Source organism: Centropristis striata, chromosome 24, assembly GCF_030273125.1.
Source record: "Centropristis striata isolate RG_2023a ecotype Rhode Island chromosome 24, C.striata_1.0, whole genome shotgun sequence".
NCBI classification, from domain to species: domain Eukaryota; kingdom Metazoa; phylum Chordata; class Actinopteri; order Perciformes; family Serranidae; genus Centropristis; species Centropristis striata.
The window spans coordinates 17,610,204-17,636,182 of record NC_081540.1 but is presented as its reverse complement, the minus strand read 5'-3'; the positions used below and the strand labels follow the sequence as shown (position 1 = coordinate 17,636,182).

The window sequence follows — 25,979 nt, the reverse complement described above, 5'->3', positions numbered from 1 at the left end:
AGGGTAAAGTCCTCAAATTCTGTTAAAGACCTAGCTACCTGTGTACTTTTACATCAAAAATATTTTAGACATCATAATGAAGTTACCCTTTTATTTTCTAGGCTAATTCAGCTGAAACTGGAGGGACTGGCTAATTCCAAGGAGAACTGGTCTGATATTGATGATATCGATAAGGTGTTCCTCTTCAGGGACACTAACATATATGGTAGCCTATTATCAATGTAGTTTAATGGAATACCTAATACTGTACAATAATAATAATACATTTAATTTAAAAAGCACTTTTCTAGACACTCAAAGATGCTTAACAGGCAATAGACATCTTCTAAGAGTTTTATACTGCAAAGTGAGAAAGAATGACAGAAAAGTGTTTATCCTTCATGTCAGCTGTCAATTAATTTACCATAAATATCACAATACGGGCGCACTCCATATACAGGGGCGGCTGGTTTGACTACAGAGAAGCAAATGACGGCAGCAACCAATCAGGAGGAGGATCAGTGTCCAATATGTACCTACCCTGTCTGTTGTGATGAACTGCTGGCGTGTTGTGTAAATTGCTGGTGTGTTGTGGTGAATTGCTGGTGTGTTGTGGTGAATTGCTGGCGTGTTGTGTGAATTGCTGGCGTGTTGTGTGAATTGCTGGTGAATTGCTGGTGTGTTGTGTGAATTGCTGGTGGTTGTGGTGAATTGCTGGTGTGTTGTGTGAATTGCTGGCGTGTTGTGTGAATTGCTGGCATGTTGTGTGAATTGCTGGCGTGTTGTGTGAATTGCTGGCGTGTTGTGTGAATTGCTGGTGTGTTGTGTGAATTGCTGGCGTGTTGTGTGAAGTGTTGCTTTGAATTTGATGCGGGCTGAGACCGGGAGCCAGTGCAAAGAGATGAGGAGCGGAGTGACATGTGCTCTCCTGAGCTGGTTGAAGACCAAACGTGCAGTCGCGTTCTGGATCATCTGCAGAGGCTTGGTGGTGCATGCAGGAAGACCCGCCAGTAGCGAGTTGCAGTAGTCTAAACGGGAAAACACAAGGGCCTGAACCAGGAGTTGTGACGATTGCTTGATTTTCCTGATGTTGTACAGGGCAAATCGACAAGACCGGACAATTGAGGATACGTGAACCTTGAAGGTCAGTTGCTCATCAGTCATGACACCTAAGTTTCGTGCAGAGCTTGTGGGTACAAGTTGCATGGATCCATGCTGAAGATTGAGAGGCTGATAAAAGGTGGGACGGGGGGGATGACAAGGAGTTCCGTCTTTGAGAGGTTAAGCTGAAGGTGGTGTTCTGTCATCCATGTGGAGATGTCCACAAGACAGGCAGAGATGCGGGCCGAGACTGTGGGGTCGTTTGGTGGAAAGGAAAAGAACAGCTGGGTCTCATCGGCATAACAATGGTATGAGAAGCCATGATTGCGGATGATTGTGCCAAGTGAGGTGGTGTAAATTGAGAAGAGAAGGGGGCCTAGCACTGATCCTTGAGGCACCCCAGTAGAAAGCTTTTATAGTTTGGACACTTCTCCCTTCCAAGATACTCTAACCCCTAAATTCCACTGCATGCGTAACAGCTGCAGATCTGTTGGGAGAGCCGTTACGCACTTATTGTAATCACTGTGTGAGATTCCACCGACTCCAGATCCGATGCGTAGTGAGTCAGTCATCGCACAGCCATCCGTCAGCCCTCGCAACACTTGCGCAGAGCTTCTATTTTTGACGGACGACGGAGCATGGAGCATACATTCAGCACAGAGCAGATTGTTCAGGGCAGGAGGTCGTGCACAGACACAAAATAAAACATCCGGTATATTTTTGAAATAAAATATTTCTGGCCGGTTTGTTATATCACTTGATTATGCGTGAATTCGCGAGATCTCATGGATTCTCGGGACTCCGCTGTCCACAACAGCTGGACACAGACGGATCCTGTGTGTGTTGACGGACTGCGGAGATACGCAGCCGTTGTGGACAGACCTGTTTCAGAGTCGTATCGCATCCAGTGGAATTCCGGGGTTAAAGATCTCCCTGATAGGTAGGACTCGAACCATCGCAGAACCTGAAATACCAAGTTCTGTGAGTGAAGAGAGGAGGATATGGTGGTTAACCGTGTGGAAAGCTGCAGAGAGGTCCAGCAACAAATGAGCTGATGATTGACCAGCTGCTCAGCTGCTCGAGCCAGACACAGTGATTCTGTTACAGACAGTAGTGCAGTCTCAGTAGAGTGACCCTGTTTGAAGCCAGACTGATTTGGATCATACAGGTTGTCCTCGGAAAGGAACCTGGAGACTTGGTTCAAGACTGTGCGCTCCAGAATTTTTGAAAGGAATGGTAGGAGTGAGACAGGTCTGTAGTTGCTCACTTGTGTCGGGTCCAGTGATGGTTTTTTGAGCAGCGGAGTCACCTGGGCCCGTTTGAAGGTGGTAGGAAACACGTCAGCTGTAAGTGAGGAGTTCATGATGTGTGTGATTGAGGTATTTACTGCCGAGGAAATGGTTTGAAGGAGATTGGATGGTATTGGATCCAGTGGACAGGTGGTTGGTCGAGAATCCAGCAGAAGTTTCAAGACCTCCTCCTCGGTCAGAGGATGTAAAGAGGTGAGAGAAGCCCGGTTAGGCGGTAGCAGCAGCTGTCGCTGGTCAGGCTTAGAGAACTGTTACTGATGGCAGCAACTTTTTCGGTGAAAAAGGAGGCAAACATGTCAGGAGTTAGCAGAGCGGAGGGAGGCGGGGGTTATGGATAGAGGAGCGAGTTGAAAGCCGAGAACATTTTCCGAGCATCAGTGGCTTTGCAGATCTTGTCCTGATAGTATGTGGCTTTAGCTGATTTGATGCAAGAGGTGAAGTTAGGAGATGTTGGTAGTTGCTGAGGTCAGGGGTGTTCCTGGATTTGCGCCATTTTCTCTCTGCCACTCTGAGCTTCTGAATAAAGAAGTTGTCGGAAAGATGTAGGGGTGTGACCATCAAGTTTGCAGTGGAGCATTTGCGGGTCAAGAACAAGTCAAGTAGGAGTAGGAGGGATGGTGACCTGTTTAAGGTCAAAGGATGCCAGAAGAGACAGGAAGTCAGAAGCTTGGGCTTTCTCTGTGTGGATATTCATGTCTCCCATGACAATCAGTGGTGTTTCCTCATCAGGGAGGGCCGAGAGTAGCATGTCGAGTTCTACAACGAAGTTCTCAAGTTGGCACCCTGGTGGTCGGTATATGATGACAACGATGCGTTTAACTGGAGATGTAAACGTCATAACATGGTGTTCAAAGGAAGAGATGTTGCTGAGCAGAGACAGCTTGGTGAATTTCCAGCTTTTGCAAATGAGTCCAACAGATCTTGGTGTGTAGGAGAAGACAGAGTCAGCAGAGAGTGCTGCTGGTGAGGCAGTGTTTTCTGGGCGGATCCAGGTTTCAGTCAGAGCAAGCACTTGTAAATTTGAAAGATTAACCAGAGCTTGGATGGATTCAGTCTTGTTTACAGCTGATTGGCAGTTCCATAAACCAAAGGTGAAAGAGTGAGTGGGTGAGGCTTTCCTGAGTGTGGAAAGATTCTCAGGGTTGCGTCGTCTGCGACGGATTCTGTGTTTCTGGTAGCCATGAATGACGGGGATGCTGTCATAGCACATGTTGCCTGAAAAGGAGTGGAAAGTGATTTACAGTCCGTGTCCTTGCTCGGTGGGTCTTCACACAATGAGGGCTGACGCTACATGGACACAGTGTATACATGTACCAGGCGGTTCACTGCTGGACCCGACCCTTCGCGTCACTCAAGCGAATTAGCCAATTGGTGACGTAGCAAGCGCTAAGTCACTTCCTTATTCTACAAGTCTACTTAATGCCCATACGGCCACAAAACAGCATGAAACCTAGACAAACTCAGACGAAAATACCACAAAACCTTACTGACCTGTCTCTAACATACAACACAGTGCTTGTTCTGACAAAATGTTTGTTGGTTCACTTCTTAAGAGGCAGCAGAAGAGCCCGCCCCTTTGCGTCACTCAAGCGAATTAGCCAATCTTCCCACTGGACACTGCGCTTCCTTGGGTCCTGAGCTATACACCTGCCATGACAGAGTTGCATCACACAGCCAAGTCGCAGCTTACAGTCAGAAACACCATCTGAATATACTCTGGGCCACAAACTGAAAGGTCTCCAACCAGCTATAGATTCATTGACATCAAGCAAACCAGATGTTTGATGCATTTGTAGAACATTCCCATTGGCTTTTGCATGCAAACTGCTTGCAACACTTGTTCTGAAAGCTGTCCACTAGTCATCATGTCACACAAGATGCATGTTAATGCCAGAAAACAACAGGGCCTGAGATTTTATACTCTGTTCTTTTATTAGACTATGTCCAGCAACATTGGAAGGAGGACAGTTTTTTTGGTAACCAGTACTTGAAAGGTATCAACCCCATGTTGATCCGACGCTGTTCAGCTCTGCCAGATAACTTCCCTGTCACTGACAGCATGGTGTTCCCCGGTGGACAGTGTAGCTTGGCAGATGAAATGAAGGTGAATGTCTTGACCTTATTTGATCTTAGTATTAATCATGTTTTCCTCCATGTTAAATTAACATGTTACACATACATGCTCACTGAGTGTATACATGGGATTTAAATAACTTTCTTAGTTCTAATTCACTAAAACAGAAAGGCAACATATTCCTGTGTGACTACAAGCGTTTGGATGGACTGAAAGAAAACTACATCGATGGGAAGAGGCAGTACTTAAGGGCTCCTCTTGTCCTGCTCCACAAAACACCTGATGAGCTGACGCCGATTGCTATTCAGGTACAATCAAGCGTAGCCAATAGACGTGTCACATGTTTATTTAACTCTGAATCTACCTTGCTAACCTAAAATCCTGTGAGGTAGAACAGGGCCCAGTACTGGTAATGGATCTAATGAATCTAATGAACCACATCCCCCTTCCTTCTCCTGCAGCTGAAGCAGGCTCCAGCAGATGACAATCCCATCTTCTTCCCTACTGATTCTGAGTACGACTGGCTGATGGCCAAGATATTTGTGAGAAGTGCAGATTTCAACGAGTATGAGCTCAACGTTCACCTGCTGCGCACTCATCTGCTGGCTGAGGTGTTTGCAGTGTCGCTGCTGCGCAACCTGCCCATGGTGCACCCACTGTACAAGGTAACTGAAGGGGGAAAACTGAACTTACTGGAGTTATAGTTTCTTTAAGTTGCTGATTTGTATCTTCTTGTGGACTCGTATCTTCCGAAGTTGATGAATCATATTTTAGTGCGTATTTAAGTATTTCACACTGCTAAATGGTGTAGACATATCAATATTTTTTACTTTATTAACATGTTACTAATAGAGTTCCCTTGTTTCCTCAGCTCCTCAAACCTCACACTAATGGCACTGTAGTGATCAACCACTTGGCTCGAAGTCTGCTAATATCTGAGGATGGATTTTTTAAAAACGTATGAAAAGACCAACATGATCAGTAGACCTTTCCCTACACAATGTTTTTTTCTCAATATCATGTACATTATTTGTATTTACTTTAATTCCCTATATATTTGACTGTTTCCTAGTATACATCTACTGGTGGAGAGGGTGTGATCACACTCCTGAAGAGGTCCCTTTCCTCAATGACCTTCAGCTCTCTCTGCATACCAGAAGACATTGCTGAGCGTGGGTTGGAGGATGTGCCGAACTTCTACTACAGAGATGATGGACTCAAGCTTTGGGACATCATCCACAGGTAGTTAAGGTGTCCTGATATTGCAGAAAAGGAGCCCAAATGTTGCCCTCTTTTATTTTGTATAATTTAGACAAAAGATATGCAATTTACAAATGGGTATGTTTTAGAGGTGCTGGTATATATTTGAACTTTAGAGTAAACCAGGCTAACTGTTTCCCATCTTCACGTTAAGCTACGCTAATTGCCACCTGGTTGTAGCTCCATACCTAACCCACAAAGGTGCCAATCTTAACTTTTCCGTTAAAGATGTATAATCTACTTGTTCAATATGTCACCAAAGTCTTACAGAGAATAAAGAAGAGATGACTATTTAAGAATAGGTGTCTCAATGCTGCCAAAAATGTGTAGTTCAACTCATGATGTGTTTACATTAACTCATCTATATTTCTTAAAGGTTTGTGCAGGGAGTGCTAAGCTTCTACTACAAGAGTGACGCTGAGGTCCAGAAAGACTCTGAACTGCAGAAGTGGATTGCGGATATTTTTGAACATGGATTCCTTTCCCAAAAAAGCACAGGTGGGCTTAATTAATTCATCTTAATAAAACTCTTAAGAAATATTTTTAATCATACATGCCAACTTATGTAACAAACTGTAACAAACGAAGATTCTGACTCCGAGGTTACACTGCACATTACACAACTTTATAAAGACACAGATAATTGATCTAATGTATAATAGCACTTTATAAATTCCAAGTTTTCTGAAAAGGAATGATTCAGCAATTACATTGTGCTATCACATCAAACTATTCTTTGTGAACCTGAGTGTATAAGTGCTTTTTATATGAAGTACTATAATGGGCTACCATGTTTAATTTTTAAGTATTTGGATGGTGGTGTGCCATGAGATTTCTTAAATGTACATAACATTAAAATGGACATCTTGAATTAATGCAGTTTATTCCCTCTGATTCTCAGGAATTCCTCGGAGTTTTACCACTGTGGCTGAGATGGTCAAGTTTGTCACCATGGTGATCTTCACTTGCTCTGCACAGCACTCAGCTGTGAACACTGGACAGGCAAGGCCTTTTAATTTTGGGAAATTATCAATTATAATGTTGGTATTTTTGTGAAATGTGTTGATGAAGTTTTGCATTTTTTAAATAAATGACATAAGCAAGTCTGCAGACATGCTGGCAGGTCTGTGAGGCTGCACATAGACGCTGTGATGCTTTGAGCTCAAAGCAACAAATGGGAACACACTCACAATGATGAAACTAACATACATATTTTGCAGTGCATGAGAGAACAAAACATTCAGTCTTTGGTCTCCAAACAAGTTTCCCTTGTGTCTTGTTTGATCCAGCTCAAAGCCACAACAACTTCCCACCAGAACTCCTGCACATTTAAACCAATAAAGTTTTATCATAACAACATGTAATAACCGTTAAAATATTTCAGTGTGGATCTTAGTGGACAGACTGACCCACAGACTTGACATGGCTTTAATAAGTATCAATCACTCATCTGTCAATCATTCCTTCATTGCAGTACGACTACAGTGGCTGGATGCCCAACAGTCCCGTCTCCCTGCAGCGTCCTCCACCAACCACAAAGGGGACAACAAGTAAGGCCAAAATGCTGCAGACATTGCCTAACAAGGGTGCAACAGCTAGAGGAATGGCCGTCTTGTGGCTACTAAGCAAGCAGTACTCTGACTTCGTAAGTATCCAAAACCTCATGAAAAAGTATTTACAAAAATAATTTACATTCTAGTGGTGTTAAGTAGGTACATTTGTCAAAAAAAAATATCCTCTTCAAGCTATTGAAATCCTGCTCATTTCCTTCAGCTGTCCAATATTTGGCCAATTATCAATGTTTGATAAAGATTTGTTAACAAAGTTAGAGGAAAATACAAAGTGTGACTTTAAAATGCTTCATTGATCTCCTCAGGTCCCTCTTGGCCATTACCAACAGCACCATTTCTGTGAGAAGGTTCCCTGCAAGCTGATCAAGGCTTTTCAAGCAGAGCTTGAAGTGTTAAGTGCGCTCATCGAAGCCAGAAACAAAAGTCTGGAGATCCCATACACATACCTGGATCCAGCAGAGGTTGATAATAGTTTGGCCATTTGAACATCGGAAGGCGTGACCTCCTCAGCTGTCAGCCAAAATCCAGCTTCATGTTAACCAAAGTGAAAAAGGGAAGAACTGCATGTTTTAACTGAAATCGTAATGGAAAGAAACATTCAGATCATTGTATGCTGATTATGCAGATTTTATACAGCTTGATTAAATGTGGCAAAACTTTCAATCATAATCCACTCCAGTCTTTTTAGTTTATCATACATATCCCAGGAATCTAAAACTAATTACTGCAAGAATAGATATAAACTGTGCCTTATAACTTAGTTATAATGATGTATGAATAATTGTAGGGGCCAATGCTTTGCTAAATTCACAATAGGCTATGTTGTGAAATGTATCTGTTTAATTCCCTGGGAAAAACAAGTTGCTCATCACATAGCACATGTTCAGTGAACTCATGGAGTTCTTATCACCAACGAAAGAGAGATCGTTTCAATGGTCCTGTGTTGCATGAGCTTGTTGTTTCTGTCTGTTCTTAAACTTGTTTTCTGGGAGAAAAAAATCTGCATTCCCTCCAACTTGATACTGCACTTTTATCTCTGAGATGTGTTTTCCTGTGCCACATGTAATAAAGAACTCATTTAAAACATTTATATTGGGTGTTTTCCCCTCTTAATAAGAAGGATTTCCCTCACAATTTAGATTTAAAATACAAAATATGAAGCTCCTGAAATGATAAGTTTCTTACGGCATCTTTCATGAACAAAATGTAACCAAGTGCAGAAGAAAATTTACACATTTAACACAGTTTGTGGTCATTTTTGATCAGTGGTTAAGTCTACATAATAATGAGATCATTGTTACCATAATCATAACCTCATATTTGCTAGTATAATAAGAAAACAATAATTTTCTGAAGAAGTGTTTTTTTGCAGTTGCCACCCACTATACAAGTTAGTACAGGCGAATACAACGAAAAAACAAGTTAACCAATGTCGATCTGCAAACAGCAGTATGATAAGCTGTTGGCTGTGGTCTGGAAGCAACACAACAGGAGGTTAAACAAAGACACAACAGTTGTTGTGTCTTTGCAGACGATTATCTGATGGATGACTGTGGAGCCTTTGGACAAGCCCATACCTGCTCTGGCCATGGATGGCAAAGCCTTCACAGAGGTAACACACAAGACTGTACCTGTGTCCCTGGTCATCTCCGGTAACCATCATGAATCTCTCTCGTTTCTTCTCACCTCATCACCTCAGACTCCCCTGGTTTTGGGGTTTCCCTGGCTAAGACTCCATAGCCCCCCATTGACTGGGCATTTGGGGAGAATAGTGGGTTGGAGCTCTCATGCTGTCATGCTGTTTGACTCCAGTCTGCTTTACCACCTGCAGATGGAGCTGTTTCACCTACCCCTGGTGAGACTAGCCCCCCTGATCTCTCCGAGTGCCTACCGAATACCATGACCAACAGACACAGAAACCCTGTTGACTTGGAACATCCCACTCTTCACAGAATCCCGTAAACTCTCCTCTCGGTTTATTGGACCCTTTCCCATTGAAAAGGTTATAAATCCCTCTGTTGTTACACCCACTCTACCGCCTAACATGAGGATCCATCCCACCTTCCATGTAACTCAGCTCAAACCTCTCTCCTCCAGTACCCTTTGCCCACCACCCACCCGTCTCACACACACACACACACACACACACATCCTTGTCCTTCTATTTTTGTGAGGACTCTGCATTCATCAAATGCATTCCCTAGACCCCCAACCTTAACCATAACAACTGAATGCCTAACCCTAACCACCTAACCTAAACCTAATTATAACCTGAACCATAAAATCAAGTCTTAACCTTTACAAGCCTTTAAAGAAAAAATGTCCTCTGTTTGCTGGTTAAAGCCATGGTCCTCACAGTGTAGGAAGTACGAGAAGATACAAATGCCCATCCTTGTACTTCTATCTTTTTGAGGACACATCATTAATGTAATAAGCCCCTGACCCTGACCTAAACCGGAAACTGAAACCAAGTCCTAACTTTCAAACATAGGGCTTTTAAAGCAGTGAGGTCCACCTGAAATGTCCTCACTTCACAAAAATGTCCTCACTCAGTTGGTTAAGAACTTATTCTGGTCCTCACTATGATTGGAGTACAAGTACACACACACACACACAGCAGGTGATGATGCAATGTGATTTTTCTGTCCAATGCTCTGAACCTAAAAACTGAAGAAATTTATGAAGAGTGGGTAAACGCAGGAATAACTATAACCCTCTTAACTAGCAAAACCACAGCCAAGGGAACAAGCTTGGCAGAATCAGTATCCTTTACAAGTAGAATTTATTTCCTCTACTGTACACAAAGTACATGAACCAAAAAGATCAGTCTCTCCAATTTTACCTTACTTAAAGGTTGTATGCAGTTTTTTCTTTGTCCACTGGAGAGCAGTGTCAAAGTTGGCTTTTCCATTTGTTGAAATGTATGTTTGAAATGTATGAAATGTTTTGTATTGTATTGCACTGTGTTGTTTTTCATTGCATTGTATTGCATTGTTTTGTATTGTATTGTATTGCACAGTATTGTATTATTTTTTATTGTATTGTATTGCACTGTATTGTATTATTTTTTATTGTATTGTATTGCACTGTATTGTATTGTTTTTATTGCATAGTATTGTATTGTATTTCATTTTATTCATTGATATCCTGTTGAAGCGTGTCATTTTATCCGTAACGACACTAATCCTTGGAAGAAGGTCTCTCCTGTGTTCATCTTCCCAAAGAAAACTCCAATTTTACCTTACTTAAAGTTTTTTTTGCAGTTTTTCTTTGTCCACTGGAGAGCAGCGTTTATTTGTTGAAGTGTATGGATGTATTTTAATTGCATTGTATGGTTTTGTATTGTATTTTATTGCATTGAAATGTATCGTAATGTTTTTTATTGTATTGTATTGTATTGCATTGTGTTGTATAGCATTATATTGCATTGTATTGTTTTTTATTGCATTGTACTGTCTTGTATTGTATTGCATTGCATTATATGTATTGTTCTTTTTGTATTGTATTGTTTTTATTGCATTGTATTGTAGTGTATTGTATTGTATTGTTATTTCATTGTATTGTATTGCCTTGTATTGTATTTCATTTAATTCATTTATATCCCATGTTATACATTATAAACTGTATATTTCATTGTCAACCAATTCTAGAAATGAAAATGAGAAAAACCCAGATTAAATACAAATCAAGTTAATAGCTAAATAAACATCAGTGTGTGTTCAATAAAGAACAGTATTTTTTATTCACCCGAATAATTATTTTCTGCATTATATATATATATCAGTGCAAAGTGGACATAATAAATGAATGAAAACATTTTGCTTTCCTTTATCCTCCATATACGGTATGTAGTTCTTTGGAACATGAAATTATCAGTACGTGCTTTTATCATGTGTGGATTTATGATATAAAACTGACTTGAAGCTTGAAATGGGGCGTGAACTCTGTTCTCTGGTGTCAAAGTCTTTTCCTTAAAGTGTCACATTATGTCTTGGTGAGAGACTGAAACATAATCCACATAATTCATATTTTTGTGGGGCAAAGTGTTGGCGTGGCTCGTTACAGACCTGCCAGCTGATAAGAGCTGCTGTACAGCTATAAACTAATTTAACCAATTACACAGTCAGAGATAAAGCTGACGAGTGTGAAGGTCACACTTTATCTAGCCCAGATTATTTCACACGCTAAGGCAGCCATTCAGGAAAATAAATAAATAAATAAATACATTCATTCACTTATTATTCAATTGTTTAATCAATCGTTCATCCATCCATCTCCTGATTCTATTGTTTCTTTTTCAAGATAGAAATCACAAGTACATGTTGGTTTTTATTTTTGGATATAACATAGAAATAAAAAACACAAATGGCAATTGATGATAATTGATGTAAGAATTAGAGGTGCAATAATTAGTAAATTGACTAAAAATTATTGGAAACTATTGCTTTAACTAAAAAAGTGACATTCACTTTATTTTTTAAACTATTAATATAGAAAGAAAATAGTCTCTTTTTTCTTAGTATTTATTTTGTCAGTATATACATATATAATTTTTTTAATTCACTTTTTTAACAGAGCAGGACATTTCCTGACTATATATATATATATATATATATATATATATATATATATATATATATATATATATATATAATTAGTAGTTAGTGGCAGCAATGTACAGAACAGACAAATAAAATGAGTCAATAATAAATAAATAAGACTAAATTTAAAAGTTTACTCATGATATTTAACGAAATATTGTATAAATGTTGGAGGTACAAACAAAGACAAACTATTTTCTTTACAAATTTTTGACATTTTACGGACAAATCTATTAATTAAGAACATAATCAACAATAAATACATTGTTTCTCTCTTGTATTTGTTTTTATTTTTTAATGTTGTTAAGTTTCCTGTTCTGTTAAAATGGGAAAAATAAATGAAAAGCACAAATAAAAAATAATAATAATTTGTATCTGCAGTGAAAATAATTTGGACATACAGTAATTATTAAAGGTTGTATAACACAGATTTTACATGCAAATAAATACAATTTTTTTTCCTGCCTCTTATTTGATTAAACTGTATTATTTTGTTACGTTTTATATAAGGTCTGTTCTGTTTAAATGGAAAAAAATGAAATGTAGAGTACCACAATTAGAATTTTTTAAAATCTTTTTCTCTTAATTATTTTATGTCCTGTTCTGTTAAAATCTAAAAATAAATACAAAAGTACCAAACATATAGGTACCAAAAAAACAAAAAAAACAAACAAATAATATTCGGTTGTAATGAAAATATTCTGGATATTCAGTAATTTAAATTTTCACTTTTAACTAATAAGAAAATACAAATAGTTTCTTTCTCCTTCTTCCCTCTAATTAAAAAAAAGAAAAGGAAATAAACAGGATTAACATTAAAGGTGTAGGAACATCGATTGAGGATGTGATGAACATGTTTCAAATGTATGTACAATATATTGATTAACAGCAGTAAGTTTATCACAGTTTGGAAGCAGACAGATAATAACAGATAATATCAGATGTCATAACAGGCTGTTTGTTATCGTCTGTTCACAGATAATCAGACGTCTTTATGAGTCCAAGGATTCATTCAGCAGCACCTTTTCACGTAAACATCTTCCCCTTGATGCTTTCAAATTAAAAGCAAAAACATAATCTACCATTATATTCATTTACTGATCAAACTTTCATTTTATTGGTAATATTTGTAATGAAAGTAATTTTTTTTCCAACATAAAATGTGATTTTGAATCTTTTTTTTACTTTCAAAACACTATCATGCTTTTTTTATTGCATTTAATGTAGAAAACCACCAAGAAAACTCTTGTTAAATAATACGGGAAAATTCTGGAAATGAACTTAATATTTTTCTTAAATACAGTCTTTTTGTGTCTTGTTTGGTCATTTTGTGTCTTTTTTAGTCCTTTATTCCAAAATAAAATGTGATTTTCAATCTTTTTTTTTACTTTCAAAACACTATCATGCTAAATAAAGAATGTAAAATGTTGCAGATGTGAACAAAGGTGTCAAATCTAACATATAAGAGGGTTCCATCCAGTTCTATCATTTTATACTAAATACATTTGAGCTTGTCTCCAGTTTTACTTGGTATATCATCATCAAACATAAACATGTTCCCCTTTAAATTAAAAGCAAAAACATAATCTACCATTATATTCATTTACTGATCAAACTTTCATTTTATTGGTAATATTTGTAATGAAAGTAATTTCTTTTTTATTGCATTTAATGTAGAAAACCACCAAGAAAACTCTTGTTAAATAATACCTGAAAATTCGGGAAATTAACTTAATATTTTTCTTAAATACAGTCTTTTTGTGTCTTTTTTGGTCAATTTTTGGTAATTTTGTGTCTTTTTTTAGCCATTGTGTGGGTTTTTGGGTCATTTTGTGTTTTTTTTGTCATTTTTTGTCTTTTTTGGTCATTTTGTGTCTTTTGTGTCTTTTTTTTGTCATTTTGTGTCTTTTTTTGGTCATTTTTTGTCTTTTTTTTGTCATTTTGTGTCTTTTTTAGTCCTTTATTCCAAAATAAAATGTGATTTTGAATCTTTTTTTTACTTTCAAAACACTATCATGCTAAATAAAGAATGTAAAATGTTGCAAATGTGAACAAAGGTGTCAAATATAACATATAAGAGGGTTCCATCCAGTTCTATCATTTTATACTAAATACATTTGAGCTTGTCTCCAGTTTTACTTGGTATATCATCATCAAACATAAACATGTTCCCCTTTAAATTAAAAGCAAAAACATAATCTACCATTATATCCATTTACAGATCAAACTTTCATTTTATTGTTAATATTTGTAATGAAGGTAATTTAATTTTTTTTTTATTGCATTTAATGTAGAAAACCACCAAGAAAACTCTTGTTAAATAATACGGGAAAATTCTGGAAATGAACTTAATATTTTTCTTAAATACAGTCTTTTTGTGTCTTTTTTAGTCATTTTGTGTCTTTTTTTATTCATTTTGTGTCTTTTTTTTATTCATTTTGTGTCTTGTTTGGTCATTTTTTTGTCTTTTTTGGTCATTTTGTGTCTTTTTTTGGTCATTTTGTGTCTTTTTTTAGTCCTTTAGTCCAACATAAAATGTGATTTTGAATCTTTTTTTTTACTTTCAAAACACTATCATGCTAAATAAAGAATGTAAAATGTTGCAAATGTGAACAAAGGTTGCAAATATAACATATAAGAGGGTTCCATCCAGTTCTATCATTTTATACTAAATATATTTGAGCTTGTCTCCAGTTTTACTTGGTATATCATCATCAAACATAAACATGTTCCCCTTTAAATTAAAAGCAAAAACATAATCTACCATTATATTCATTCACTGATCAAACTTTCATTTTATTGTTAATATTTGTAATGAAGGTAATTAAATTTTTTTTTTTATTGCATTTAATGTAGAAAACCACCAAGAAAATTCTTGTTAAATAATACGGGAAAATTCTGGAAATGAACTTAATATTTTTCTAAAATACAGTCTTTTTGTGTCTTTTTTGGTCATTTTGTGTCTTTTTTGGTCATTTTGTGTCTTTTTTTATTCATTTTGTGTCTTGTTTGGTCATTTTTTGTCTTTTTTGGTCATTTTGTGTCTTTTTTTAGTCCTTTAGTCGAACATAAAATGTGATTTTGAATCTTTTTTTTTACTTTCAAAACACTATCATGCTAAATAAAGAATGTAAAATGTTGCAAATGTGAACTAAGGTGTCAAATATAACATATAAGAGGGTTCCATCCAGTTCTATCATTTTATACTAAATATATTTGAGCTTGTCTCCAGTTTTACTTGGTATATCATCATCAAACATAAACATGTTCCCCTTTAAATTAAAAGCAAAAACATAATCTACCATTATATTCATTTACAGATCAAACTTTCATTTTATTGTTAATATTTATAATGAAAGTAATTTTTTATTGCATTTAATGTAGAAAACCACCAAGAAAACTCTTGTAAAATAATACGGGAAAATTCTGGAAATGAACTTAATATTTTTCTTAAATACAGTGTAGCTGGCTGGTCCAAATATGGCCCAAGTGATCATGTGACGCTTTAATGAGGTCAGGGTTAAACCTCACCACGCTGTTCTTTCTTTTGAAAAGCGGGCTGAAGTCCACAGCAGAGCGGTTACATAATCACTCAGGTTAGTTACACCTTTTCTGAAATCTGGAGATGATCACGTTGGCTACATAAGATCAGCTGCTGTCACTTTTTGTGTTCAGTTACCAGGGGGGCTACGAAAGGACTGGTGCATTCTGGGAAACATATCCAAGTCTCGCAGAGAAACATGCAGTCGATTTTTGCAAAGAATGGAGAGGAAACTCCCGAGCCAGTAAAAGCTCAAGTGAACGGTGAGTCCCAGATGGTTGTTTGAAATTAACTATTAACAATGAAGTTTTACATTTAGTTTTAATTCCTACATGTTCAGATGCCCTGCAGCAGTTTTCTATTGGAATCATTCATTGAATTAGAGAGCTAAAACCAAAATATTCCTGACTTTGTTTTAGGATTATGTAATTTTATTCGGTAACACTTTACAATAACCATCATTTATAAATGGTAAATAGATAGTTTATTAATGTAAGTTAATAGTTACTTTACCATTAACAAACAATTCAATTCTAATTAATAATGTTTATCAATGGACTATTTATTAACGGTTTATAGTTGCTCTCATAACATTAAACACTACTTTAACCCTTGTGTGGTGTTCGGGTCTGTGGGACCCGTTTTAATTTTTTATTAAAAGAAAAATGATACAATTAATTAATTTTTCAAACTGAGACTCACTGACTTTGGCTCATTTTCTGTGAAGAACATATATCAGAATACATATTTAATGACCACACACCATACACCCCCCCTACACATTTCTATTACATATAAGATGTCCGGGTCCACTGGACCCGGGGCTAATAGAAGTGTGGAAATTGATGTTCTGTGTACCACACACCCACACGCACGCACGCACACGCGCACACACACACACACACACAGCAGGCCTAGACAGGAGGAGGACAGAGTGTAGGTACACAGAACATCAGAGGGTCAAATGTGCTAGAAAATGAGAGCAGACAGTGTTGACAAACAATGTTGCAACCTTGTGTGGGAACCGCGAAGTGTGCGGACCCAAGATGGACAGGAAAACACAATATACATGCATCAAGTGCAAAAAGTATATCTGCAACACACACACAGTAAAGCTCTGCCCCTCATGTGTTGTATAGGCTAGTGGCTAACGGCCATGTGTTCAATGGGGCTGATGTGTTGTCTTGACTGATATGTTTACTCTGTGTTCATGTGTTCAGCTTGTGTTGTGCATCATCTGTTCAGTATTTTAACATAAAAGTGTTTGATTGTGAGGCATTAAAAGCCACAAAATGCAACGGGTCCATCAGACCCACAAACGCTGGCTGAGTAACAACAATATGAACATTACACAAGGGTTAAGCATTTGTTAATGATTTCCAAATGGTTTATTTTGCTTTAAGAAAATGGTTGTAAAACATCTATAAAGATTAAATATGTAGACTTAATTGTAGTACTTTGTAGATGGTTAATATTTGGTTTATTAACCATCTATAAACATAACTTAGATGTTTATTGTGTGTGTGTATTAAGTGTTACCTTTTATTCATATTAGAAAGTGTGTACATTTAAATCATTTAAAAGCTTACGTCCTTGTTGTTTTTTTATTTCTTTTGCCACAACAGAAAAAACAACTAAATTTAAATCTGTCTTTGTAGCAGCTTTGTTTAGTTATTCAAAAGACATAAATTTCAAATTTTACAAATAATAAACTGGGGACTGTCGTGTGTGTATGAAATTAAATGTTAGTTATGTCACAGAGACTTAAGAGATAACTTAGGGGGTTGTGAGACATTAAAAACTGATTTAAATCTATGGAGTCTTGGGCTATTTTCTCCATTTTTTAATCCTTTTCATGTCATTTTGTGTGTTCTGTGGGGTTATTTTTGGTCATTTTGTCTTCTCATTTTGTGTCTTTTTTGGTCATTTTGTGTCTTTTTTTGTCATTTTTTTGTCATTTTTTTTTCTTTTTTGTCATTTTGCGTCTTTTTTTGTCTTTTTTTTGTCTTTTTTGGTCATCTTGTGTCTTTTGCGTCTTTTTTTAGTAATTTTGCCTTTTTTGGTCATTTTGTGTCTTTTTTAGTCCTTTATTCCAACATAAAATGTGATTTTGAATCTTTTTTATACTTTCAAAACACTATCATGCTAAATAAAGAATTAAAATGTTGCAAATGTGAACAAAGGTTGCAAATATAACATATAAGAGGGTTCCATCCAGTTCTATCATTTTATACTAAATATATTTGAGCTTGTCTCCAGTTTTACTTGGTATATTATCATCAAACTGAAACTGGCCTCATGGAGTTTACAGCCAGAACTTTAGAGGTAAATTTACAGTAGGGCTCCACGCTGCTTTGTTTTCTAGTCTGGATGTCGTCAACAAGTCTTTGGAGCTTTTGGAGACTCCAGAGGGTTAACACACAAATGATGGTACACAGTAAAAAGGTAAAATACTGTTTGTGACCTTTGACCTTAAGGATCCATCCCGTCCTGGCTGCAGGGGACTCTGCTGAGGAACGGACCCGGTCTTTTCTCCGTGGGCAGCTCAGAGTACAACCACTGGTTTGACGGCATGTCGCTCATCCACAGCTTCACCTTCGGCAACGGTGAGAGGACAAAATTAAGATGGACTGATTATCTGGTAAGACTTAACCTGCTGTTGTTGCAGGTGTTACATTTGTGACGTTATTTCAGGAGAGGTGACTTACAGGAGTAAGTTTCTGAAGAGTGAGACCTACAAGAGGAACATCAAGGCCGACAGGATTGTCGTCTCCGAGTTTGGAACCATGATCTACCCAGATCCCTGCAAAAACATATTTTCCAGGTACAGACAATCCAGGAGATGTAGAGATGTGTTTTACTCCAACTGAGGTTCATCCAGGAAATTTGTTTTAGTCAATACAGGAGATGCAGGGATCTGTTTTAGTCCCCCACAAAGAACAGAGACTGTTAGTCCATCCAGGAGACGTAGAGATCAGTTTTAGTCCCTACAAAGGACGTAAAGATCTGCTTTAGTCCATCGAAAGGACGGAAAGATCTGTTTTAGTCCCTACAAAGGACGTAAAGATCTGTTTTAGTCCATCCAAAAGACATAAAGATCTGTTTTAGTCCCTACAAAGGACGTAAAAAGATCTGTTTTAGTCCCTACAAAGGACGTAAAGATCTGTTTCAGTCCCTGCAAAGGACGTAAAGATCTGTTTTAGTCCCTAAAGGATTTAAAGATCAGTTTTAGTCCATCCAGGAGACGTAGAGATCTGTTTTAGTCAATCCAAAGGACGTACAGATCTGTTTTAGTCCATCCAAAGGAAGTAAAGATCTGTTTTAGTCCATCCAAAGGACTTAAAGATCTGTTTTAGTCCATCCAAAGGACTTAAAGATCTGTTTTAGTCCCTACAAAGGACGTAAAGATCTGTTTTAGTCCATCCAAAGGACGTACATATCTGTTTTAGTCCATCCAAAAGACATACAGATCTGTTTCAGTCAATCCAAAGGACGTGAGGATCTGTTTTAGTCCATCCAAAGGAAGTAAAGATCTGTTTTAGTCCATCCAAAGGACTTAAAGATCTGTTTTAGTCCATCCAAAGGACTTAAAGATCTGTTTTAGTCCCTACAAAGGATGTAAAGATCTGTTTTAGTCAATCCAAAGGACGTACAGATCTGTTTTAGTCCATCCAAAGGACGTGAAGATCTGTTTTAGTCCATCCAAAGGAAGTAAAGAACTGTTTCAGTCCATCCAAAGGACGTAAAGATCTGTTTTAGTCCATCCAAAGGACGTGAAGATCTGTTTTAGTCAATTCAAAGGATGTAAAGGTCTGTTTTAGTCCATCCAAAGGACATAAAGATCTATTTTAGTTCATCCAAAGGAGGGAAAAGATCTGTTTCAGTCCATCCAGGAGACGTAGAGTGCTTGTCGTTCTAGGAGAAGTTGAGACTTGTGGAGTCAGTCCAGGGGACATGGGGATATGTTACCATCTACACAAGACAGTCATGTTTCCATGTTAATTTAAGGTACATTTATTTAAAGTGGAACTTTTCTTCCAACCTCACTAGGGCATTCACACACCTGAGCAACGTCATCCCTGACTTCACTGACAACAACTTGATTAACATCATTCGCTATGGTCAGGACTACTACGCCTCCTCTGAGGTCAACTACATGAACCAGATTGATCCTGATACGCTGGAAACTGTCGGCAGGGTATGCTGGCTTTCTCAAACATCATTGATTGGGAATGAATACTTCCTCAAATGTATCACACTTATGACAACCTCTCTGCCAAATTCCAGATTAACTACAGGAACCACATCGCTCTGAATTTGGCAACGGCCCACCCTCACTACGACAACGAGGGCAACACCTACAACATGGGTACCGCCATCATGGGCTTGGGACTGCCAAAGTACGTCATCTTCAAAGTCCCAGCTGATGCTTCAGGTATGGCGGCCACAGTAATCGGATTTCACTTCAAAGACATAGGATTTATGTTCATGTTGTAGATCTCTACCAGACTACAACGAGGGGACTTTGGATTATTTGCAGCAGTTAAATTGGTTAATTGTTCTTCAGCTCCGGAAGTCAAGTGTTTATCTAAATATAGATAAACATTTAGATAAACACTTGACAAATTGATTTATGATGACGCAATCAACTGTCCTGATACGGACTTCATATCGGTCATGTCAACTTGTCCTGGTACAGAGATAGAGATGATAACTGTATTTACAGTTGCCAGATTACGTTAAAAAAAAGACCTTTCATCTCATCAGAATCAATCATGGCTTCACAGTGTCGCTGAGGAACGCAGAATTTAATGTTTTTAAATGATCTGGTTAGATAGTAGATATTGACAGATATATCACAATTTTAAGCTTCGTTTTGGTTACTTTTTCCATTAAAGGACCGTTGGAAACTTCAAATTCTGCGGTTCTGAGTGTTGTGATGTTAAGATGCTTTCACAGGATAAAAAAATTGAGGAGGGGGATCTCCAAACTTAGTAAGTTTAATCCTCTGGACACTTTGAGTATTTGTACTCATGGCAATCCATCCACTTATGAATTGGTAGAAATAGAGCCAACTGCTGCTCGCAGGTCTATCTAATCTATAACACATGAACTGTTTAACTATTTTCTCCTCTAGGTATCAGGATTACACTGACTGAGACAAACAGACTAAAAGGCGCCACAAAAATATCTACTAATAGTAATAAATGTCACGTTTCAGATAAAGAGCACAAGAAGCCGGCGCTGAGGAAGGTCCAGCAGGTCTGTTCCATCCCATTTCGTTCCACTCTGTTCCCGAGCTACTTCCACAGCTTCGGCATGACCGAAAACTACATTGTGTTCGTGGAGCAGCCCTTTACATTGGATATCATTAAACTGGCCACCGCCTACTTCAGAGGGGTCAACTGGGGGAGCTGCCTCAAATTTGATAAGGACGATACTGTAAGTCACTAAGTTTTACTTTGTCTTTTATTTCTTAAATACAATTAATGGCAATTAAGGCAATCAAACTGGAGACAAGGACCTTCTTCTAGTGTCCAAATTACAAATGAACATTAATGAGTTTATATCATAGACTGTATATAAATAATGGACGTAGTCACCGTGACGTCACCCATTGGTTTGTGGCCCGTTAGAAGCATCAAGTTCAACATTACACTCGTCGCCATCTTGCATCGCCATCTTGTTTCCGATATGGGGAGCAGACCATATTTGGACTGTGGTGGAGCGAGACACGACACATGCCCAAAAAAGGGAAGGGAAAACAAGGAGAAACGCTAGGATCCTGACAATATCATTTTATATCTAAAAGGTCTGCAAAAACACTTTTCTGTCCGTTATTCAAAGCAATACTCTGAGACAGAAGGGAAGACGTTTGGTTGGATACTGAAACGTTGAAACTAATCTTTAAAATCCTTCTTTGCAGCAATGTCCATTTCTCTTCTTCAGAGAAAAAAAACGACTATTAATCTATATTTTTGTGCATTTTACAATTAAAATCTAAAGTTCCAACTCTGGAACAACCATCCAAATCCCATTAGGGTTTTATGCAATAAAAACACTGTTTACTGCTCAAATAAATAGACGACTTGACAACGAATTTAATATTTAAGATATTTCTTGTTCACTAATGTTATGCACACAACATTCAAAGTCAATAACAAACAGTAAATATTGTTGTTGAACAGCAGGAACAGCTACCTATTCAGCCACGTCAATATGCCTAAATCAACCTCAAGATAAGGGTTAAAAGTAATTGCAATAAATTGTAAATGGAGGTTTTTACAGCGTCCCTGTTGCCATGGTTACTACCAGCTAGTTCACAAGAAGTATTTAGTGCATATCTGTTGTCAGGAATTAATCTAAGATCTGCAGCAGAACAGACAGAAAACAAAGAAACTTTCTCTGTCCTTCCCAGACCTTGTTTCACGTCATCAACAGAAAGACAGGAAAGGCCATGTCCACCCGCTTCTACGGCGACGCCCTGGTGGTTTTCCACCACCTCAACGCGTACGAGGAAGACGGCCACGTGGTTTTTGACCTGATCGCATACGAGAACAGCAACCTGTATGAAATGTTCTACATCCAGAACATGACGCAGGAGACCAGCAATTTCGTCGAGTCCAACAAGAAGTTCTCACCGCCGGTCGCCCAGAGGTTCGTCCTACCGATCAACATCAACAAGGTACAGTAAGACCTCACCTGAAACATAAAAAAAATGATTGAAAATCATCCTTACGAAGAGTTTGTGGTGATGTGTTTCCAGGAGTCTCCCCGAGGATCTAACTTGGTGACTCTGACAGACACAACGGCCCAGGCGGTGATGCAGGAGGACGGCACCATCTACTGCAAGCCGGACATCCTGTTTGAAGGTCCATTATCTGCAGTTAGATTTCACTTTAAATGTGTAACCAAGGAGTCCACAAAAGCTCTGGCACATGACTTCTTCATGAAGCTTCTCTAGCTTAGGTCAAAGTGAAAAAATGAATATTAGGAAAACATACTAACATGGCATAGTAAAGATTTGTATAAGTCGTATGTACAGGCAGAATGAAAATGATCCAAAATAGGCCAAAACTCCAAAGAGTAAATACGGGCATTTCTTCGCCAATGTATAAAAACCATCATGTTAGGATGTTCGTAAAGGTTTGGGACGCAGTCTCCTGAGGCTTTAGGTAACTCTCACACTATCTATAGCCGTGTTTCAACTAGGGAGGGAAAGTGTCCACTGGGAAAGTCTCAGGCCGCACCCTCTCAAAAGTCCGCTCACTCAGCGTGTTTCGACTACAAGTTAGCCTCCAGAGGGATTTAGAGACTCTAGAGGTGATGTATGGTTTTCGCCATCTCTAACTATGAACAACATCAGCAGCTGAAAGCAGCATGGCTAATTATGCACAGAGTCTCCGCTGATCATAAACATAGTGATTGTGAATAAACGTGAATAACGTGTGACATCACTTACTGTGCACAGAGTGTCCAGTGCTTGTTGTTAACAAACAGAGATCGCTAAGTGAACACCTCCTGCAGCAGCAGCACATACACGCTGTACTGCTACAGAGCTAACTGTAGCTAACTGCTGCTAACGGCGGCTCTTCTTAACAAGCCGGCCTCGAGCTCGTTGGCAGCTCGTTAAGAAGGGGAGAAAAAAGGCCCTGCTCTTCCGACAAAAGCCAGCTCCGAACTGCTCATATTTAAATTAGGGGCATTTGGCGAGTGCAACCCGCCTCTATCCGGGTATTGTCCGGCTATTACCCGGTCGTGGAAACAGCCCTTATTTTCAGATCAGGCAAAAGTCAATGTACTATGGATGTATGACGAGAGCTAGATACAGTGTTGGAGGCGGGGCTCTGTTCATTCCTATGACGAATGAAAAGGATTCAAAAAAGGACAAAATAAACCAAAACTACAATTTTTATATCCTCTGGAACTAACAAGTCTGACTCCTTTTCAGGTCTGGAGCTGCCAGGGATCAACTACAACTTTAACACCAAGAAGTACAGATACTTCTACGGCTCCAGGGTCGAGTGGTCGCCGCATCCCAACAAGGTGAAACATCTCAAACTGCCAAAACAGGTCTAGAAGTGGTAAACAAACCAACCAACAGACCGACAATACCATCCCTAGGAAGAATACATGGATACAAGCTTTAATTTAGTTTTCCGTCCAACAGATCGCCAAATTTGACATCCTCACCAGGAAACACATCGAGTGGCGTCAGGAGAACTGTTACCCTTCAGAGCCGGTGTTTGTGGCATCTCCGGGAGCCGTGGAGGAAGACGATGGTGAGAGCATTGTTAATGTCCATCCAACTACAAGTCTTTTGCTTCGAATGTTTAAGAAAACTCTGCTTTGCTTCTTTCAGGTGTGATCTTATCGTCCGTCATCTCTCCGGATCCGAACATCTCTCCGTTCATGCTCGTCCTCAACGGCAAAACCTTCGAGGAGATCGCCCGAGCCTCGATCCCCGCTACTGTCCACATGGACCTACACGGACATTTTATCCCTGCAGCCGTCTGACACACCGGCTGGATTCTTTATTTATTCCTTTATGTAACTTATGTAGCATTCTGCTTCTGTGATGGAGTCTCTCTTTAATGTGCCGTTTAATGCACTGGACACGAAGAAAGCAAATAGAAAAGGCACTTTTTTAAGGGTCTGGAATGTCGGAAGGACCCTCATGTTAATTTTCTCAAATAAATCACATTTTGAGGAGCTAAACTCAACAAACTGCATTGTCAAAAAAGAAAAAGAGGTTTTCTAGAAGCATTTTGTGGGTTTTTGTTGTTTTTTTCTACATCCACAAGTGCAAAAGCCATAAAAAGATGAATTACTTTTATTACAGATATTAACCATAAAATGGAAGTTGAAATGTGCAAGTTAATTTATTATAGATTAAAAAGAAAAAATATTTAATTGCTTAATGGTTGAATGTTAAATTACAGTGTTGTTATATGTAAATTATATGTAAATATCTAAAAAATATACACATCATATTGCTGAATGTAAACTGAAGGCAACTTTTTTTTTTAAAGTTAAACTTAAAATTGAATGTAAAAATAAATTTGAAACGTTGTAAAAGCAGAAAAAAGTCCCAAAAGTCCTATTATATTAATTTACAGATTTCAACTTCCATTTTATGATTAATATTATATGCAAGTGGGATTTTTAATATGATATAATCCTGTTCTATGTAATCCTGACTACAGAATCCTGAATTCTTGGTCATTTTGCAATATTTTGTAGGTTTACAGTTTTGCTCTGCTCACATTGTGCTGTATTTCTTTTCGTCCACCTCTGTCATATTGTATGTGTGTTTTAAGTATACGTTTTGGACGGGTTGATGGCTGATTTCATTCTCCTAGTACTTGTTACTCTGTCAGATTCAGATACAGATTCTCCTTTATTGTCATTGCACAGTGATAGAGGATGTGTGTTTGTGGAGCCAGCAGAGGGTGCCCTGTTTCAAATTCTGAAAAAATGACAGTAAGTTTTTAAATAAATTCTTGAGGCCTTTCTTCTCCTCTATGCCCTAAATGTAAAATAGAGATAGGCAGTCTAAGTCATTGCTTCTGGTCCTGCAGGAATATACAAACGTTCTGGCACATGGTGGGGAAGGAGATTAATAGGATTTTATCTAAGAATCTGCTATGTGACCCATTATGCATGTTGCTTGGGATATCAAATTACTTTTTTGTTGATAAATATGAGAATAAATTGAACAAAATGTTAACTTTCTGTGCTAGAAAATGTATTCTATTAAACTGGATAACAGATAAAGCTCCCTCTAGAACACAATGGCATGTTATAATAGAATATATATATATATATATATATATATATATATATATATATATATATATATATATATATATATATATGTTGACTACCTGACATGTATGCTGCATGATAAAGATGACATCTTTCATAAAATATGGGATCCTTTTATGTTATACATTGGTATGAATATTTCATAGGACATAGGATTGGAACATGTGGGGTACTTAACTGTCATTTATTTTTGTATCTATACAATTTTCTGTTTTCTTGTTTGTTGTTTGGGTTTGTTTTTCACTGTGCTGTGAAAATCAATAAACATTGTTTAAAATACATTCTTCCATGTTCTTTTGCAATATTTGTTATTTATTCATGTTTATTAGTATTGTATATATTTCTTTATTATTTTCTCTTCATATTTTTTATTTCTTCGTCATTAAAATAAGGTAGTATTAGTCACATATTGGTAGTTTAAAAAAAATAGGGAAAAAAAAAGGAAAATTCAGGTTTTAAAATGTTCTTTGTTTTGCATTGCGGTAACTTAATAGTTAATATACCGGTATGTATGTATTAATTTACCTTCATATTTTACACATTTACCCAAACTTACAATTTCTTTATTTTTTCTTCCTCTTGAAAATTTGGTATTAGTAGTCACATATTGGTAGTTTTTATTTAAAAAATGTAAAAGAAAAAGGAAAAGTTTTTTTAAAATGTTCAAGTTTTTAAAAACTTTCTTCCACGTTCTTCTGCAGATGTGAATGGAAA

At 37.7% G+C, this 25,979-nt stretch overlaps 2 protein-coding genes across 3 annotated transcripts in view; both read left to right on the top strand.

Moving 5' to 3' along the window:
* Positions 1-7,780, top strand: part of LOC131962981 (polyunsaturated fatty acid lipoxygenase ALOX15B-like) — a 9,130-nt gene extending 1,350 nt beyond the window's left edge. The window contains exons 4-14 of the mRNA XM_059328101.1: positions 1-3; positions 102-205; positions 4,328-4,494; positions 4,632-4,772; positions 4,926-5,129; positions 5,336-5,422; positions 5,537-5,706; positions 6,101-6,222; positions 6,626-6,726; positions 7,199-7,369; positions 7,601-7,780. The exon at positions 1-3 is cut by the window's left edge and continues 120 nt beyond it. Coding sequence (XP_059184084.1) covers positions 1-3; positions 102-205; positions 4,328-4,494; positions 4,632-4,772; positions 4,926-5,129; positions 5,336-5,422; positions 5,537-5,706; positions 6,101-6,222; positions 6,626-6,726; positions 7,199-7,369; positions 7,601-7,780 — 1,450 coding nt within the window. The remainder of the gene's footprint in view (positions 4-101; positions 206-4,327; positions 4,495-4,631; positions 4,773-4,925; positions 5,130-5,335; positions 5,423-5,536; positions 5,707-6,100; positions 6,223-6,625; positions 6,727-7,198; positions 7,370-7,600) is intronic.
* A 7,789-nt stretch (positions 7,781-15,569) lies between these two features.
* Positions 15,570-25,287, top strand: bco1l (beta-carotene oxygenase 1, like). 2 transcript variants are annotated; one of them, XM_059327534.1, is made up of 11 exons: positions 15,570-15,700; positions 17,915-18,043; positions 18,132-18,261; positions 19,488-19,635; positions 19,725-19,872; positions 20,659-20,879; positions 21,856-22,122; positions 22,204-22,309; positions 23,389-23,483; positions 23,608-23,719; positions 23,800-25,287. In XM_059327534.1, exons 1-11 carry the CDS (start codon positions 15,637-15,639, stop codon positions 23,952-23,954), a joined length of 1,575 nt encoding a protein of 524 aa, XP_059183517.1. In that variant the 5' UTR covers positions 15,570-15,636; the 3' UTR covers positions 23,955-25,287. The 2 variants fall into 2 exon arrangements, with proteins under 2 accessions (XP_059183517.1, XP_059183518.1); XM_059327535.1 differs by having other exon boundaries at positions 15,583-15,700; positions 17,938-18,043.
* Positions 25,288-25,979: the final 692 nt, after the last annotated feature.